This window comes from Oncorhynchus nerka, linkage group LG4 (assembly GCF_034236695.1).
Source record: "Oncorhynchus nerka isolate Pitt River linkage group LG4, Oner_Uvic_2.0, whole genome shotgun sequence".
In the NCBI taxonomy this organism is placed as follows: Eukaryota; Metazoa; Chordata; class Actinopteri; order Salmoniformes; family Salmonidae; genus Oncorhynchus; species Oncorhynchus nerka.
The window spans coordinates 46105532-46123556 of record NC_088399.1 but is presented as its reverse complement, the minus strand read 5'-3'; the positions used below and the strand labels follow the sequence as shown (position 1 = coordinate 46123556).

At 42.3% G+C, this 18025-nt stretch overlaps 1 protein-coding gene across 1 annotated transcript in view; it reads right to left on the bottom strand.

The window, feature by feature from the left end:
* col27a1a (collagen, type XXVII, alpha 1a) overlaps nt 1–18025 on the bottom strand; it is a 250288-nt gene that overhangs the window by 141026 nt on the left and 91237 nt on the right. The window contains exons 9-13 of the mRNA XM_029657740.2: nt 16592–16645; nt 15537–15581; nt 10874–10927; nt 10022–10066; nt 4912–4965 (exon numbers count right to left, since the gene is read on the bottom strand). Of these exons, the coding sequence (XP_029513600.1) occupies nt 4912–4965; nt 10022–10066; nt 10874–10927; nt 15537–15581; nt 16592–16645 (252 nt within the window). The remainder of the gene's footprint in view (nt 1–4911; nt 4966–10021; nt 10067–10873; nt 10928–15536; nt 15582–16591; nt 16646–18025) is intronic.

Genomic DNA, 18025 nt, shown 5'->3' with positions numbered 1-18025 from the left:
TCCTGTCTTTGTGTTTGTGGCACCAGATAGGACTGTTTCATTTTTTTTCACGTTTCTTGTTTTGTAGATTGTTGTACTTTCATCTTTATTAAAGATGTACAAAACTAACCACGCTGCATTTTGGTCCGCCTCTCTTTCACCAGAAGAAAACCGTTACAACAACTAATACTTTGGCACCTCTAAAGATTCTTATAAAAACTAATAAAATGTCATCTGCATAAACATTTACTTTTTTAAAGTAACTACCTTTTCAGATTTTTATGAAATAGGACCTATAATTACTTACAATATGAGTGGAATGGTTTTCCTTTCAAAAAACTGCTTTTTAACTGTATGTTAAAAAGCAGCTTTTCTGTGTTGGAATGGTGTGGGTGTAACTGAATGTTGTGAGCATTAGTGATGTGCGGGCCAGAAAAGTCATGTTCGGAAAATATTTGGTAAAGTGGTAAAAGAGGATAATAGCAGTGCCGGCTGTTACTGTGATGACTGAGGCACTATACATATTCCACAGTCACAAAACAGAACTTCAAATAGGTCTATGGCATGTCAAAGGAAATGTAGCCTACTGTTTAGATGTGTTAAATGGAAACTGAAGTTTTTTGGGAAAGTCCTCTGATAATACTAGTCCCATGAGAATCGACATCCCTGTGATTTGAGAGAAATGTCTGAGTTTGACAGGTGTTGCTCGCAGTTTGAGCAAGAAAACAATAACTGATTGAACTAAGTGCTGCTCATAGCCTATATATGAAGGCCCTACATGTATCAACTTTCACAGTGAATGCTTTTGTGCGAATGAATTGAACATCGCAAAAGCATCATAAACATCATAAACATCTCCGTTCTTGATGTTAGCAAACAAGTAAACATTCACAAAGCCGCGGGGCCAGACGGATTACCAGGACGTGTACTCAGAGCATGTGCGGAACAATTGGCAAGTGTCTTCACTGACATTTTCAACCTCTCCCTTACAGAGTCTGTAATACCAACATGTTTCAAGCATACCACCATAGTACCTGTGCCCAAGAAAGCGAACATAATCTGCCTAAATGGCTACCACCCCGTAGCACTCACATTGGTAGCCATGAAGTGCTTTGAAAGGCTGGTCATGACTCACATAAACACCATAATCCGGAAACCCTCAACCCACTCCAATGCGCATACTGCCTCAACAGATTCACAGATGGCGCAATCTCAATCACACTCCACACTGCCCTTTCCCACCTGTACAAAAGGAATGCCTACATGAGAATGCTGTTTATTGACTACAGCTCAGTGTTCAACACTATAGTGCCCTCAAAGCTCATCACTAAGCTAAGGACCCTGGGACTAAATACCTCCCTCTGCAACTGGATCCTGGACTTCCTGACGGACCGCCACCAGGTAGTGAGGGTAGGCAACAACACATCTGCCACGCAGATCCTCAACATGGGGGCCCCTCAGGGGTGTGTGCCTATTCCCCTCCTGTATTCCCTGTTCACCCACATCTGCGTGGCCAAACACGACTCCAACACCATCATCAAGTTTGCTGACGACACAGTGGTAGGCCTGATCCCCGACAACGTTGAGCAAGCCTATAGGGAGGTCAGAGACCTGGCAGTGTAGTGCCAGGACAGCAACCTCTCCCTCAATGTGAGCAAGACAAAGGAGCTGATTGTGGACTACAGGAAAAGGAGGGTCGAACAGGCCCCAATTAACATTGACGGGCCTGTAGTGGAGAGGGTCAAGAGTTTCAAGTTCCTTGGTGTCCGCATCACCAACAAACTATCATGGTCCAAACACACCAAGACAGTCGTGAAGAGGGCACAACAACTGAAAAGATTTGGCATGGGTCCCCAGATCTTAAAACAGTTCTACAGCTGCACCATCGAGAGCATCGCCGCCTGGCATGGCAACTGCTCGCCATTAGACATGCACCTGTCTGGGGAGTGGGCATGTCTGTTTATTTTTGGGCAATGGCAAATTAGTAAACATTTCTGTAGAGGTGTGGGAAGAATGTTTTCATCTTTCATAGTTATTTAAAAAAAAGTAAGAATGCATGTCACCTATATGAGTTACAAACTCTGGCTGCAAATTCTGCAAGATTGATTGTCTATTGAACAATTTAAAAGTAAATACTGCCTACAGCCCACACTTCTATGCAAAATAATTGTTGTTGAATATTTTGTTTATTAATACTGTGATCTCTTGCCTTGCTATAGGTTCTGAGATTAAATGGGCTAAGACACCACTCCTATGGCCCAAAAATACTATAGTACAGCCTACCCATACTGTCAAATATTTTAAATAGGCTACCACTTACCGGTCTATTTACCTCAGAGCATGGTTGGCTATTGAATGACTGATGGATAAATGCCTAATAGGCCTATTTGTTGTGTAGTGGGAAAACCAGTCACGTCAGAATAGTAGAGACATTCCCTGCAATACGATTATGATTTAGGCCTAATGCAAAAGCTAATAAATATATGCAATCTTCTTACCAATGGAAAATGTATCCGTTTTATCATTAGGCTTACGTTTTAAACTCCCACACCAGTAGCACTTTTTCGAACTGAAAGACGGTGGCCAGAGTTTACCCATGATGTTGTACACAGATTTGAGTCAATAAGTCATTGTTTTAGTCAAAGTATTATATATTTGGGCTTGTAGTGACAAACCCAAACCTCCCACTTCATGGAAATCCATGTGAATGCAGTGTTTTTTCCTATGACAAACAAATTATTTTTCAGCCTGTTTCGTTTCTGGGTTTTATTTGATTATTAATCAGAAACAGATGCAAAGTTATTAATTTTTTTTGCGAAGGAGATGAGCCAAACAGCCTTGTGGAGCACGCAAGGTTAATTAAGAGTATTTTTTGTGCTCATGCACCTTTGATAAATGAGGTGTCCGGGGCCCTTGTTATGTTCAGCAGCTTCATGAACTTCAAGTACCAGGACATTTTTGCTAAAAACCTGGTTGATTCTGCCAGGATACTGAAACTTGTTTGCCTCTGCCAGGATACTGAAACTTGGTTGCCTCTGCCAGGATACTGAAACTTGGTTGCCTCTGCCATGAAACTTGGTTGCCTCTGCCAGGATACTGAAACTTGGTTGCCTCTGCCAGGATACTGAAACTTGGTTGCCTCTGCCAGGATACTGAAACTTGGCTGCAAGTGGAACTTCCAGCAAGACAATAACCCCAAGCACACATCCACAAAAAACGGGTTCATTTACTACAAAAATCAACATTTTGCAATGGTCATTTCAGTGTCTGGACTTGAACACCATTGAAAACCTGTAGTTTGAATTGAAGAGGGCAGTCCATAAGTGCCGACGAAAGATATAAAGGATCTGGAAAGATTCTGAATGGATGAATGGTATAAGATCTCTCACAATGTCTTCTCCAATCTCATAAAACATTTTAGAAAAAGGTTCTGTGCCATTATCCTCAGAAGTGGAAGGTGGCAGAAAAAAAGGGTGCCAATCATTTTGACCCTTATTTTTAAAAATGACTTGTGGAAAATAAATATCTGAATTAGCATAAAGTATAATTTCCAGATTTCTGGGACATACAATAGACATACACAAAAGGATGCGGACACCCCTTCAAATTAGTGAATGTAGCTATTTCAGCCTGAAATGTTGCAAACATATGTATAAAATAAAGCACACAGCAATGCAATCTCCATAGACAAACACTGGCAGTGCAGTAGAATGGCCTTACCGAAGAGCTCCGTGACTTTCAACAAGCCAGTTTGTCAGATTTCTGCCCTTCTAGAGCTGCAGAACTGATCTCTCGAGAGTTTCATGAAATGGATTTCCATGGCCAGACAGCTGCACAAAAGCCTAAAATCAGCATGCACAATGCCAAGCATTGGCTGCAGTGGTGAAAAGCTCTCCGCCATTGGACTCTGGAGTATGGGAAAAGTGTTCAATGGATGAATCACTCTTCACCATCTGGTAGTCCAACAGATTAATCTGGGTTTGGCGGATGCCATGAGAACACTACCTGCCCGAATGCATAGTGCCAGCTGTAATAATGGTTTGGTCTAGGCCCCTTAGTTCGAAGGGAAATCTTAACGCTACAGCATACAATGACATTCTAGACAATTCTGTGCTTCAAACTACAAATTTAATTTAATTTAATTTTACCTTTATTTAACCAGGCAAGTCAGTTAAGAACACATTCTTATTTTCAATGACGGCCTGGGAACAGTGGGTTAACTGCCTGTTCAGGGGCAGAACGACAGATTTGTACCTTGTCAGCTCGGGGGTTTGAACTCGCAACCTTCCGGTTACTAGTCCAACGCTCTAACCACTAGGCTACGCTGGAGTGTTATAGCTTGGGAGTAGAAGCTATTTAGGAACCTCTTGGCGCTCTAGTACCGCTTGCCGTGCGGTAGCAGAGAGAACCGTCTATGACTAGGGTGGCTGGAGTCTGACACTTTTTAGGGCCTTTGATGCCAATGAAAATAAAATCTATAATACAAAGAACACAGTGAAATAAAAAATGCAATATCATAAACCTTGTCTGTCCATCTGTATGTCCAAAAAGTACTTACAAACAAAACAGTCACTCTTTGATCCTTTGTGGTCAGAGAGGATTTTCTTATCATTGTTGAAAAGTATCACAGTCCACATTCCCACTGAGTGAAAAGCCAGGAGAAGAGTGTGTATGGGAGTGTGTGTGTGGACGGTGTGGTGAGTTAAGTGCTCTTAAAGACTTCACTCCATTACACAGGTGAGAATGAGATAAATAGAAAAGTATTTCACTGGGAAAGAGGGGATGTGATTGTGTGCTATGTAGGACAGTGCCTGTGGAGGTTTTACATCTTACTACATAGTGATGTGGAGTAAAGTAATATAGTATGTCTAGATAGAAACTGTATGGACCAATGTTGTGTGTGTGCATGTTTGTTCATGAAAGGTCACTTACTGGGTCCCCATCTGGTCCTGGTGGTCCTCTTTCACCAAAGTCTCCAGGAAACCCCTGGAGAGAGAGCAGCTTTAAAGCGACAATCTGCGATTGGTACATCCATTTGTACTAATGCACAGTAGTTCTACTAATCACAGTAGTTACATTTTTACTACTGCACAGTATCACCAGGTCTGATTTAAAGAAAGTAAGAATGCTACTGCTAGTCTGGTCCCAGACCTACAAGTGCACCAATGGTCAGAGCAGATGGCAGAGGAGTTGACTAAAGCACATACAGATCTGGGACCAGGCTAACTTTGACCCTGATGCTAATGCTGTTCAGAAAAAAAAAAAACAAAGCTTAAGTGTCTGTTTTACATGAAGACATCATCCCAATCTTTGTTTGTGATTTTATTTTTTATTCACTCTAGAAAAAAACTTGTGCTAGTACAATGCGTGCTAAATCATGTTTTATATCTACAATGGGCTATCATACTACAGAGTTTGAAAACCTTTGCATTCTACAGTATATTTCACATTCAAACTCAATTTCTCTTACAATTATTAATTTCAGGTCAGAAATCATTCTGCCTTTAGATTATTATTACACAATACACTTTCATTTTAGTCACAGCAAAGCCATTGCAGTAATTGTATAGCTTCTAGTAATTGTAACATAAGTGAAATCCCCCCTTAAAAGATTTAGATGCACTATTGTAAAGTGGCTGTTCCACTGGATGTCATAAGGTGAATGCACCAATTTGTAAGTCGCTCTGGATAAGAGCGTCTGCTAAATGACTTAAATGTAATGTAAATGTGAAATATAACATGATATATTACAATACTACACCAGAGGCTAAGCAAACTCACTGAATAAATGAAGCCCAAAAATGTCATCTTAAATTGAAAATAACTTCGGTATCCAAATCTACCAAACTAACATCTAAACATGATTTGAATGGCGAAAACATAAAGGTCTCTGGGACTGTAGCTGAGCAGTACTCCAAGAGGGCAAGCAATGTGTCTTAAGGCTTGTACACATCGCAACGAAAGTGGATCTAGCATTCGTCTGCCTGTTTTAGGGACCACCCTAAGGCATCACATTTTTCCTGTGATTCCACATGTAAAATGGGTGCGCACTCGATTCGCAAATTGGGTTCAGAGATCCTAAGTTCTCTCTGCCAGCAAATGTCTGAGCCCTTAGGGATCCCTGTATCCCAAATTAAAATGTCAATGTGTTGTAAATGCAATCTCTGGTAAAACTTTACTTAAATCGTGCAGGTACCCTACTAGATCTACATGATCAAAAGTATGTGGACACATCTTGGACCATCTCATTCTAAAATCATGAGTATTAATGTGGAGTTGGTCACCCTCTTTGCTGCTATAACAGTCTCCACTCTTATTTCTCCCCAATTTGGTGGTAACCAATTGGTAGTTAGTCTTGTCGCTGCAATTCTGGTACGGACTCGGGAGAGGTGAATGTCGAGAGCCGAAACACAACCCAGTCAAGCCGCACTGTTTCTTGACACAATGCCCGCTTAACCCGGAAGCCAGCCGCACCAATGTGTTGGAGGAAACACCGTGCACCTGGCAACCGCGTCAGCGTGCAATTCCCCGGCCTGCCACAGGAGTTGCAAAATGTGCATGTGCGAGTGAGTACATACACTGCGATTAGGTGAATTTTGTTTCTATGTAGATATAATTTATCATTGCCACAGGACAACATCAGAAATCTCTGCAGGCACAGATCTTTCCACTCTGTCTGAAAAACTAAACAACCTCTGTCATCAAGTATTAAATGTCAGCAAACAATTTTAAGATTGTGAGAACATAGTTTAAGTTAACAGACAATCTGCTGAACCTGAAAAGTGAATCTGCATACAGAGAATGGCTTTACCACTTGACATGTGTACTGTAAGTGAAGCAGTCAAAGATCCCTAGGGAATAGCTGACCTCTAGATGCATCAGAGGGGAAGAGAGCATGCACACACACAGAAACACAACAAACACAAACTGTACATGCCAAAACAAAGGAAATGCGTGCACATACAAACGCTCCCTCATGAATGCATGTGCACACATCCCCACTTAAAAGCTACCACATAAATAACAACCTCATTGGATATTTTTTTTTCTAAGCTGCTCGCGCTTCAACAGTGGCTTGGGTGTGTTGAGTTTCTTTGTAAGTATTATTTACTGAAAGCCAATAGGCAGCAGCTGCATTGGCTTTCAGTAGTTCAGATGTGCAGAAGAGGTATGGAACAATGCCCACGCGACACTCCAGCGCACAACCTGCCATCAGAAAGAGCAGGCGGATCACCACCTCAGTGAGGCTCCCATGTTCCATCCTGGTAGTCGAGTCTGGCTCTCCACCAGGAACCTCTATAAATAAAAACTTTTCCTTGACAGAAATTTTTTTCTCTTCTTTGACAGTACATTTGTCAGTACTTCCCTTTGTCACTAAAGGGCAATTAGCCCATTTTTAGGGGCCTGTACTCCTGAAGTTGTTTGTGTACTTGCCAGCTAGCAGTTCTCAGCTGTTAGCAGCCAATGGCTAGCAGTTTCTTAGTCATTACAAATAAGTAAAGTACTGAATTATTGAATGTACCAAATCAAACATTAAACCTCGTAAACAGTTCATTTAGACCTTGCGTTTGAAACCGGTGTTTATTTAATTAAATGTGTGCAGATGTCCAGCTATTAAAAGGGACAGTCAGCTATTTGAGTCTGCGTTTAGTTTAAGTTTTGCAGTCTCGGCATTGACCCACTTGACTCTAGACATATGCTGCTGTTACTGCTTATCTATCTATCCTGTTGCCTAGTCACTTTACCCCTACCTACAGTATATGTACATATCTACCTTAATTACCTCAAACTCTTGCACATCGCCTCGGTACTGGTACCCTGTGTATATAGTGTATACTAGTTATCTTTACACATTGTGTATTTATTCCTCGTTGTTATTTTTCTATTTCTTTCTTTGAATTGTTGGGATAAGTAACTATTTCACTGTTAGTCTACACCTGTTGTTTACAAAACGTGACAAATAAAATGTTATTTGAAAGACACTGGCACAAATAAAACCTACAGGTGGTCCGTCTGTTTTTGTCTTGTCCCGTCCTATATTTTGCATATATTTTTCACTCACTTTCCATCTACGGACTGAATATACTGCAACCCGCCTCACCCAATGTGGTACGGATCTGCTAATTTTATACTTTAGAACCAGAATCCCCTTCAGGAGCTAGCCAGCTAACTAGCTACTTGCTAGTTGTCAGTTTGCCACTGCTAGCGGTCCCCGCCGTTAACTCGGACATCAGCCAGCCTCAACCTGGTCAATTCCTGCCAATCTGAACAGCGCAATATCAACCAAGAGCATATCAGACTGATTTTTCTCTACCACATCTCCAGATTTATACCGCAAGCTCTGAACCTTTACGCCGGATAATCGCAGCTAGCTAAAACTAAAGGCATGCTTCAACCGACTCTTCCCGCACCCACCTGCCCGACTAGTATCACTACTCTGGACAGTTCTGACTTAGAATATGTGGACAACTACAAATACCTAGGTGTCTGGTTAGACTGTAAACTCTCCAGCCAGACTTAAGCATCTCCAATTCAAAATTGAATCGGCTTCCTATTTTGCAACAAAGCATCCTTCACTCATGCTGCCAAACATACCCTCGTAAAACTGACTATCCTACCGATCCTTGAATTCGGAGATGTCATTTACAAAATAGCCTCCTACACTCTACTCAGCAAACTGGATGTAGTCCATCACAGTGCCATCCGTTTTATCACCAAAGCCCCATATACTACCCACCACTGGCGCCAGGTCATCTATAAGTATTTGCTAGGTAAATCCCCGCCTTCGCAGCACACTGGTCACCATAGCAACACTCACCCGTAGCACACGCTCCAGCAGGTATATTTCACTGTTCATCCCCAAAGCCAACACTTCCTTTGGCCGTCTTTCCTTACAGTTATCTGCAGCCAATGACTGGAATGAATTGCAAAAATCACTGAAGCCTTATCTATCCCTCTCTAACTTTAAGCATCAGCTGTCAGAGCAGCTTACCGATCACTGTACCTGTACACAGCCCATCTGTAAATAGCCCATCCAACTCCCTCTTCCCCATACTGTCATTTAATTTGTATTTTTTTGCTCCTTTGCACTCCAGTATCTCTACTTGCACATCATCATCTGCACATCTATCACTCCAGTGTTAATGTTAAATTGTAATTATTTCCCCTCTATGGCCTACCTCCCTGCATTTGCACACACTGTACATATATTTTTTTGTGTTATTGACTGTACATTTGTTTATGTGTAACTCTGTGTTGTTGTTTTTGTTGCACTGCTTTGCTTTGACTTGGCCAGGTCGCAGTTGTAAATGAGAACTTGTTCTCAACTGGCCTACCTGGTTGAATAAAGGTGATTTTTTAAAGTATCCAAACTACATGATCCCATCGAGAGAAAGGTGACCAAATAAGCTCATTTCAATATGAGCCTTTTCTTATTATGTGGCACATCTCTGACGTGTTCAACCTAGAGTAACCCTTCTATTAGCAAAGGAAATAGCAAAGAGAGAAGCTTATAATGATGTAGACAAATGTGTGACTGCGGGCCTTTGCACCAAACCTCTCAAAGGAGTTCTCAGCTAGAGAGCAGGTCTGGCTACAATATTGTAGAACCCTGCTGGAACTGGAACACTGACTCACTGAAACAAGTCATGTTCAGTGGTCACAAAACCTTTTGAAATTCTGAACTGGGAGATGCTGAATGTGAATTTGTCCAACAAGAATGCTCACTTTTGTTTCCCACCGCAAAACGCTACTGAATACAAATAAGGATTTGAGGACCGAATGACAGAGAAAGAGGTCTGAGTGTTCAATAAGCTAACATTAGCTAAACACAGCTCTGAGCTATGTCTATCATTGACAGCAGCCTCCATGACACTGTATACTGTATGTCCTGTTAGTGTTCTCGGTATCAGTCTCTGGAGACCATAGATTTCTTAAGCCTGTGGGTTAAGTCTTAACACAGCGTCTGCTGTGGCTGACATCAACGCATTTCATAACAGTTCATATAAATAATTATCTATAAAGTATGTTGAGACAACTTTACCGGCCTACCCATCTTGCCTCTCTTCCCTGGTTCCCCAAGAATGCCCTGAAAATAGAACGAGAGAGAGCGAGAGAGAGAGAGAGAGAGAGAGAGAGAGAGACAATAATAAGTTCAGAGCAACATTGTACTCTCTGGGAATAATTCTACTAACTACCTGATGTAATAATGTCAAACCATCACAGACTGTAAGCTACTTGTTGTTGGTATTTTGTTTAGCTACTCTGTGTAAATACTGCTTGATGTATATGCATACTTTTATTGCTTCTACATTGCTCTGCACAAACCTACAGCTGTGCCAGCTAATTGGAGCTATTTTATAGTGCTCTGTCCCATATAGGTGTCTTCCTTGAAGATTAGGAGGAAGTTAGAAAGGACAGACAGACACAGTGATCAACAGACAAAGATTAGCCTGCTACAGTATGGTGGAGCTGCATAGTGAAAAGTCCATTACAGGCTCACCCATGACGTAACCCCTGGTGCATGCGATAAGTAGGGTAATGGTCTGGTGTTTTTGGAGGCTGAGCTTTAGGAAGGCCTTGATTAGTTTAGCCAGTTCAAAGGCTCGATAAGGGGGGTCACAATGAGTCATCACCAACACTCCCACACTGACTTACTCAATGCAGCCTGATAGCATGCTGGAGGCAGTTCCCACATTTAAATCAAAACAAGAAACTGGTTGTCGCTTATGGAAACAGAGGGAGGGAAGATCAGAGTCACCACTGGGACAGGTAGTCAGAGTTGCCTCCATTCTTGTACACAGTGTGTGGTGAGGTCAGGAATAAGTCCTGGCCCTAATCATTACAGACGTAGTGAGTATTTTGATGTGTAAGGTAAAAAAAAAGACAAACATACTCTTTTGCCATCAGCACCAGGTAGGCCAAAAAGGCCCGCGATTCCAATGAAGCCCTAGAGAGAGAGAGAGGTAGAGGAATTCCATTTTCAATGACTGCGAAGTAGATCTATTATAGCTTGAGAGTTGAGGAGTCCAGTGCTGGGTGTCTGAAGGTTCCAGGGTTGATGGATCAGGTCTCCATGAAGAACTAAGCCATGAGGCAAGTGTATATGCCCATGGACTGCATGGTGCTGGCTTCCACGATGTAGTCCAAGGGCACATACCCTCACGCCAGGGATCTCTGAAGATGACACCAATCTGGCCTGTTGATAGCGGTTCAACGCAACAAAACAGAACAAGACCAGGAACAACAGCAGCAATACCAGTAGCAATGTTTTCTATAAGACAGTGGAGTGCTGATACTGGTTAAGTTACAGCTGATGGGTTAAGGTTGAAGGTTCATAGGGCATAGGGAACAGACTACGTAGATCAGGAGTTGATTGAGATGTAGCATTTTTAGATGTGCTCTATTTTAACAAACCTAATGGAATGGTATGTCTTAGCACTAGCGTTATAGGTTCAGTGGGGTGTCAGTAATATTTGAGCTATTTTCACCACTGGTATTGGGGGCGCAGTAGCTGGCGCAAATTATTTTGATAAATAAACAAGTTGTGGGTGTGTTGAGGCTTGCCCCTCACTGTCCAACCAGAACATGCTCCATGTCTAAATATGTTGTTGCTTCAAGTTGTGTATTGCAATTAGAATTTTAGTCTATTATAGCATAGTTTGTTAAATAGCCTGCCCCATATCTGATAAACATGTTGAACATGTTTGCAGTCTACATTGTTCTAATGGCATTGCTTCAATATGGAAATATATTGTTAAACATAGGCCATAGCATTCACACTGATATAGGGGCTAGGCCTACTGTAAATTGCAGTCTGGACATGGATATGCCAAACATAGTCAATAAGCAAGATTCAATTCACTAGGCTATTGATAAGACCGTGTATAATTCTAATACAAATTTAACAACCACTTGTTTTATATAGACTATGTCTAAATACAGTTACCAGAATTTCTCCCCATGGGTGTATAATACAGACAAGGCAACTTAACTTTGGAATGTGTGTCAAATCCTCCATAGACTTTCACAGGAGCTGGATAAAGATTTAATATAAAGAGAAAGGGGGAATGTCCACTCACCGTTAACCTGTCCGCAAATGTAATGTTTTCTAAACATCATGGAACCAACCATATTTGTACTTCTCCAGAAATAGATTCAATTGCATTTCATTTGGGCCATGTACATTCTCACCATAAATAGATAGTGAAGGATACAGTATAAACTGTACATATGAGATGAGTAATGCGAGATAGGTAAACATTCTTAAAGTGGCATTATTTAAGTGACTAGTGTTCCATTTATTAAAGTGGCCAATGATATCAAGTCTGTAGGTAGGCAGTCACCTCTCTGTGCTAGTGGTGGCTGTTTAACAATCTGATGGCCTTGAGATAGAAGATGTTTTGCAATCTCTCTGTCCCACATTTGATGCACCTGTACTGACCTCGCCTTCTGAATGGAAGCGGGGTGAACAGGTAGTGGCTCAGGTGGTTATTGTCCTTGTTCTTTTTGGCCTTCCTGTGACATTGGGTGCTGTAGGTGTCCTGGAGGGCAGGTAGTTTGCCCCGGTGATGCGTTGTGCAGACCGCACCACCCTCTGGAGAGTCCTCCGGTTGAGGGCAGTGCAGTGCTGTACCAAGCGGTGATACAGCCCAACTGGATGCTCTCAATTCAGCACCTGTAAAGGTTAGTGAGGGTTTTCGGTGACAAGCCACATTTTGTTAGCCTCCTGAGGTTGACTGTTGGCTGTTGCGCCTACTTCACCACAATGTCAGTGTGTGTGGACCATTTCAGTTTGTCAGTAATATGTACACCAAGGAACTTAACTTTACACCTTCTCCACTGCTGTCCCATTGATGTGGATAGGGGGTGCTCACTCTGCTGTTTCCTGAAGTCCATGATCATTGCTTTTGTTTTGCTGATGTTGAGTGAGAGGTTATTTTCCTGACACCACACTCCGAGTGCCCTCACCTCCTCCCTGGAGGCGGTCTCGTAGTTGTTGGTAATCAAGCCTACCACTGTAGTGTCATCTGCAAACTTGATGATTGAGTTGGAGGCATGCATGGCCACTCGTGGGTGAACTGAGAGTACAGGAGAGGGCTGAGAATGCACCCTTGTGGGGCCCCAGTGTTGAGGATGAGCGGAGTGGAGCTGTTGTTTCCTACCTTCACCACCTGGGGGTGGCCCGTCAGGAAGTACAGGGTCTCAAGCTTAATGATGAGTCGAGGGTACTATGGTATTGAATGCTGAGCTGTAGTCAATGAACAGTATTGTTACATAGGAATTCCTCTTGTCCAGATGGGACAGGGCAGTGTGATGGCGACTGCATCATCTGTGGACCTATTGGGGCAATAAGCTAATTGGAGTGCGTTTAGGGTAACAGGTAGGGTGGAGGTGATATGATCCTTGACTAGTCTCTCAAAGCACTTTGTGATGAAAGTAGTGAGTGCTACGGGGCGATTGTCAATTAGTTCAGTTACCTTAGAACATCGGCCACCTAGAATGAGAGCCCACAGTCTTTGGTGGTGGGCCATGTGGGTGGCACTGTATTCTCCTCAAAGCACGCCAAGAAGTTGTTTAATTTGTCTGGGATTCATTGATGGCCATCTTGGTATCCTCTTGCGGGGGATATACACGGCTGTGACTATAACTGAGGAGAGTTCTTTTGGGAGATAATACGGTCGGCATTTGGTTGTGAGGAATAATTCTAGGTCAGGTGAACAAAAGGACTTGAGTTCTTGTGTGTTGTTACAATTACACCACGAGTGGTTAATCGTGAAACATACACCCCCGCCCTTCTTTTTACAAGAGTTATGTTTTTTCCTTTCGGCTCGATGCACTGAACATCTCGTTGGATGTACGGACTCTGACAGCATGTCCCCAGCTAGCCATGTCTCCGTGTAACAGAGTATGTTACAATCCCGGATATCTCTTTGGAAAGCAACTCTTGCCCTAATTGTTCACTTTGTTAACTAGGGATTGGACATTAGAGTAAAATACTCTGAAGTGGTGGGTGGTGTGCGCACATCCAAAGTCTCACTAGAAGACCGCGCCGGCACCTTCTCCGACGGCGTTGTTTCTGGTTGGCCTCTGGAATCAGTTCAAATGCCCTGGGAGATGCAGGCAAAGAATACGCTTTGGGAATGTCTTATTTCTGGTCGTAGTGCTGGTAAGTTGACGTTTCTCTGAAATCCAATAGTTCTTCCCGGCTGTATGTAATAACACTAACAATGCAAGAAAAAATACTGCACAGTTTCCTAAGGACTTGAAGCGAAGCTGCCATCTCTATCAGCACCATCTTGTCTCTGATTAAGCTACTGTGTGCCTCCGCTGGCAAAATTGATGCCATAACCAATTGAGTTACAGCTAAGAACAGCTTTTGGTGAGTCTTAAATATCACCAGTTATGCTGCTTGAAATTGGCACACAGGATTTACAGGACACACCACAAATACATCACCATTCCCACCTCAGCCCAAGCAAGCTGATATAAAAGAGGAGCGCTGGCTTTTACAAGTCAAATTTACCAAAGAGGGTGCATTAACGCTAGGCAAAAATAGAGTCCTATAGCTGGTAGTTTGTAGATTATGGTTATAGCTGAGCGATAGTGGTGGTTAGTCGTAGTGAGTTGGTTAGTTGTAGCTAGGGGATCTGGGGCTTGTTGTGAGACACAGTAGCAGACAGGGTAGATGTAGATCAGAGATACAGGGTGGTTAGATGTAATTGACGGGGTAGCTGTAGTATACTATAGGTAGGTAAGTACTTGAAGGTAAATATGGGATAAGGGGTAGATGTGTGAACCAGGGGTTGTGAGGGAGTTGGTTGATGCATAGCTTATGGTTGTAGGTAGGGGATAGATACGGTGGTAGTTATAGGTAGGTAGGGAATGGATGTAGATAGGACAGGGGGATGGTTGTGTGGTAGATCAGGGGATGGGGGTTGCTGATGGCGAGAAGGAGAGGATGGAAGGCCTCTTTACTACTGTAAACAGGAAATTCCAGCCGGTGGGGGCAGGGCCAGTTTTGGAACAGCCATGGGAGCTGATAAAGGGTCTTTAATGAAGTGCAACATAACATCACATCACTGAGTGTGTGTGTGTGTGAGTGTGGCGGCTGTATACAGTTAGACAACTGTTTATGTGGAAAAGGCAGAAGTACAGTATGTGTGTGTGTGTGGGGGGGGGTTATAGCAGACAAAACCAATAACTTTGATTAAACAACTCTTGGCAAGCGAGTGTGTTTTGCTGGAGACTGGAGACACTATCCACTGTAAACAGAGAGTATTAAAATCTGTGTCAAGCCGGATGCATAGAGGTCAAGGTCAGATCATCCGAAACATAGAAGACAGAGACGGATTGCCCTTGAAAACCAAAAACATACAGTAAACATAAGAACATCAGCCTCTTTCCAGAATTGATCAAATCACGACCCGTAGGCATGACAACAGCGTTCAGTGTGGTGTTTATGGGTATGACTCAAATGTCCAGGCTATAGCACTGCTAAAGAAAATCAGGCTCCACTGGAAAATAATTGGGGTAGAGGGAATTAAGGGTACACCTACCCGAGTGCCTTTTGGCCCAATGGCTCCTATGGGACCTGGCAAACCCTAAGACAAAGACAGAGAAAAAGTAGTTGAACGGTTAAACACAATTATTGGTAAGATAAAAACCAACCAATTATCACAGTGACACTATGTGTGTGTGTGTGTGTGTGTGTGTGTGTGTGTGTGTGTGTGTGTGTGTGTGTGTGTGTGTGTGTGTGTGTGTGTGTGTGCGCGCGTTTGTGCGTCTGTGTGCAATTTTTTGAGTCTGTTAATTGGGAATTTATGAGTCGGTGTGTGATTAACAGCAGGGAGAGAAAGGACTTCCTCTAGTGTAGCAGTTTCTAGAAAGACAGTAACCCATTCTAGGAGTAGATGCCAGGAAAGCAGCTGTGACTGAAGCAGACTTGGGTTTGAAGTATGGAGTTAAAAGAGTCTCTTAATTTATTGTTAAAACATTTATTCTTAGGAAGATTTACTATAGCTCTTCAACTGACTCTTTGTGTCATGATTTACATGACAACAACTCTTGTCCTGCACTTGGTGTAGATGTGCAGAATTGTGATACGCATAATTATGCTTCATAGCTCTAGTACATTCACTCTCCCCTACACAGGTACATCCTGTTAACACTTAATCCTCCTTAATCCACCAGTTAAGAGCTGGTCTGAACCCTCTTCTAGATGAGCATAACCTCCTGACCCCTGACCCTTGGGGCAGCAGGGTAGCCTAGTGGTTAGAGCATTGGACTAGTAACCGGAAGGTTGCGTTGGACTAGTAACCGGAAGGTTGCAAGTTCAAAGTTGCAAGTTGCAAGTTCAAACCCCCAAGCTGACAAGGTACAAATCTGTCGTTCTACCCCTGAACAGGCAGTTAACCCACTAGGCCGTCATTGAAAATAAGAATTTGTTCTTAACTGACTTGCCTGGTTAAATAAAGGTTAAATAAAGGTAAAATGAAGGTAAAAATACAAATCTGACCCCTAGCCCTACTGTACCAGACAAGCCTGACCCCACTGTACCAGTCAAGCCTGACCCCACTATAACAGTCACAGCACATCAGAGGATTTACTGCACCTGCCTGCCAGGATAACCTTTGGCACCTGGGCTTCCATCTGGACCTCGCTCCCCCTGTGGCAGATAGAAAAGATTGATAAAAATTACAGTAAGCCAGTGACAGACAGCGCCTTAGGCAGTGTAACGGTCAAACTAAACCAAAGCTGCCATTTCACTGCAATGGCTCAATAACGTGAGTCACATGATCTATGAGACATGCTATACCGAAAGTAAAAGCAATAGGTCTGCGAAGCGAGAATCGCTTAAAGCAGCATGTCTGCAATGCAAGGATCGCTTGAAGCTTGAGTCTATTTTCCTTGTCAGCGACAGCATTGCAGAGATGTAGACATAGAAATATTAATCAATACATAAATTAACAAACAATCCTAATAACACATTGAAAGTGTGTTCGGTATCACATTTTATGTTTTAACAAAAATCCAATTTAAATTGATGCAATTGTTGATACAACCACCAAGTCATTTTAACATGCAAATGCATATCAACAAGATTGTGTTTTGGAATTATACAGTGAACCCATAAAATATTCAGACCCCCTGACTTAAACAGGTTTTCAGAAATGTTTGCAAATGTATAAAATAAAAAAATACTGAAATATCATATTTACATAAAAATTCAGAACCTTTACTCTGTACTTTGTTGAAGCACCTTTGGCAGCGATTACAGCCTTGAGTTTTCTTGGGTATGGCGCTACAAGCTTGGCACACCTGTATTTGGGGAGTTTTTTTCTAGCTAACTTAAGCATGACATGCCAGCAACAATTGCTGATACTACACATCAACAAGGCACGATCTACAGGCTCAAGTTTTGTCACACCTGGACTAATGTTCAGTCATGGGGTCAGGTGCCACAAAAAGTAAAATTGTGACTCACCACCTGGATTTGGTCTTATGTAGCAATATATTAATTTCTGTTTTTTACATTCGATAAAAGTAGAGACAGTGCTACAAAATGGTATATCATACACTGCATTTGAAGAAACAATGGGAAAGTAATTCTGCTTTGAAAGTTGATCAAATTGTAAACTAACTTTTGAGAAAACCATATTTCAATGTTTTGTTACTACTATTGGAGAGCCCTTCTTTGACCCATTCAGCATTGTTAACACCCTCTTAAGCCTTAGCCCCACCCATTTATTTAATGGTTGATCCAACCATTCTGTTAAAACTTTCCAGCTATTTCCAGACATCTAAGAGAGAGAGAGAGAACAGCTCACTGAACATTACTCGCTCTGTCGATTTATCTGTGGTTTGGCACACTAAGACGAGAGTATTTTGTTAAGAAATGTAGCTAGATAGCTAGCTAGGTAAACAATGAATCCTAATGCATGATGTAACGATAGTTAGCGAGTCAGCCAGCAAACGTTAGTGAGCTAACAGTGCACTTTACCTTGAAATGAAAAGTCTTTATGTCAAAATGGGGCGGCAGGGTAGC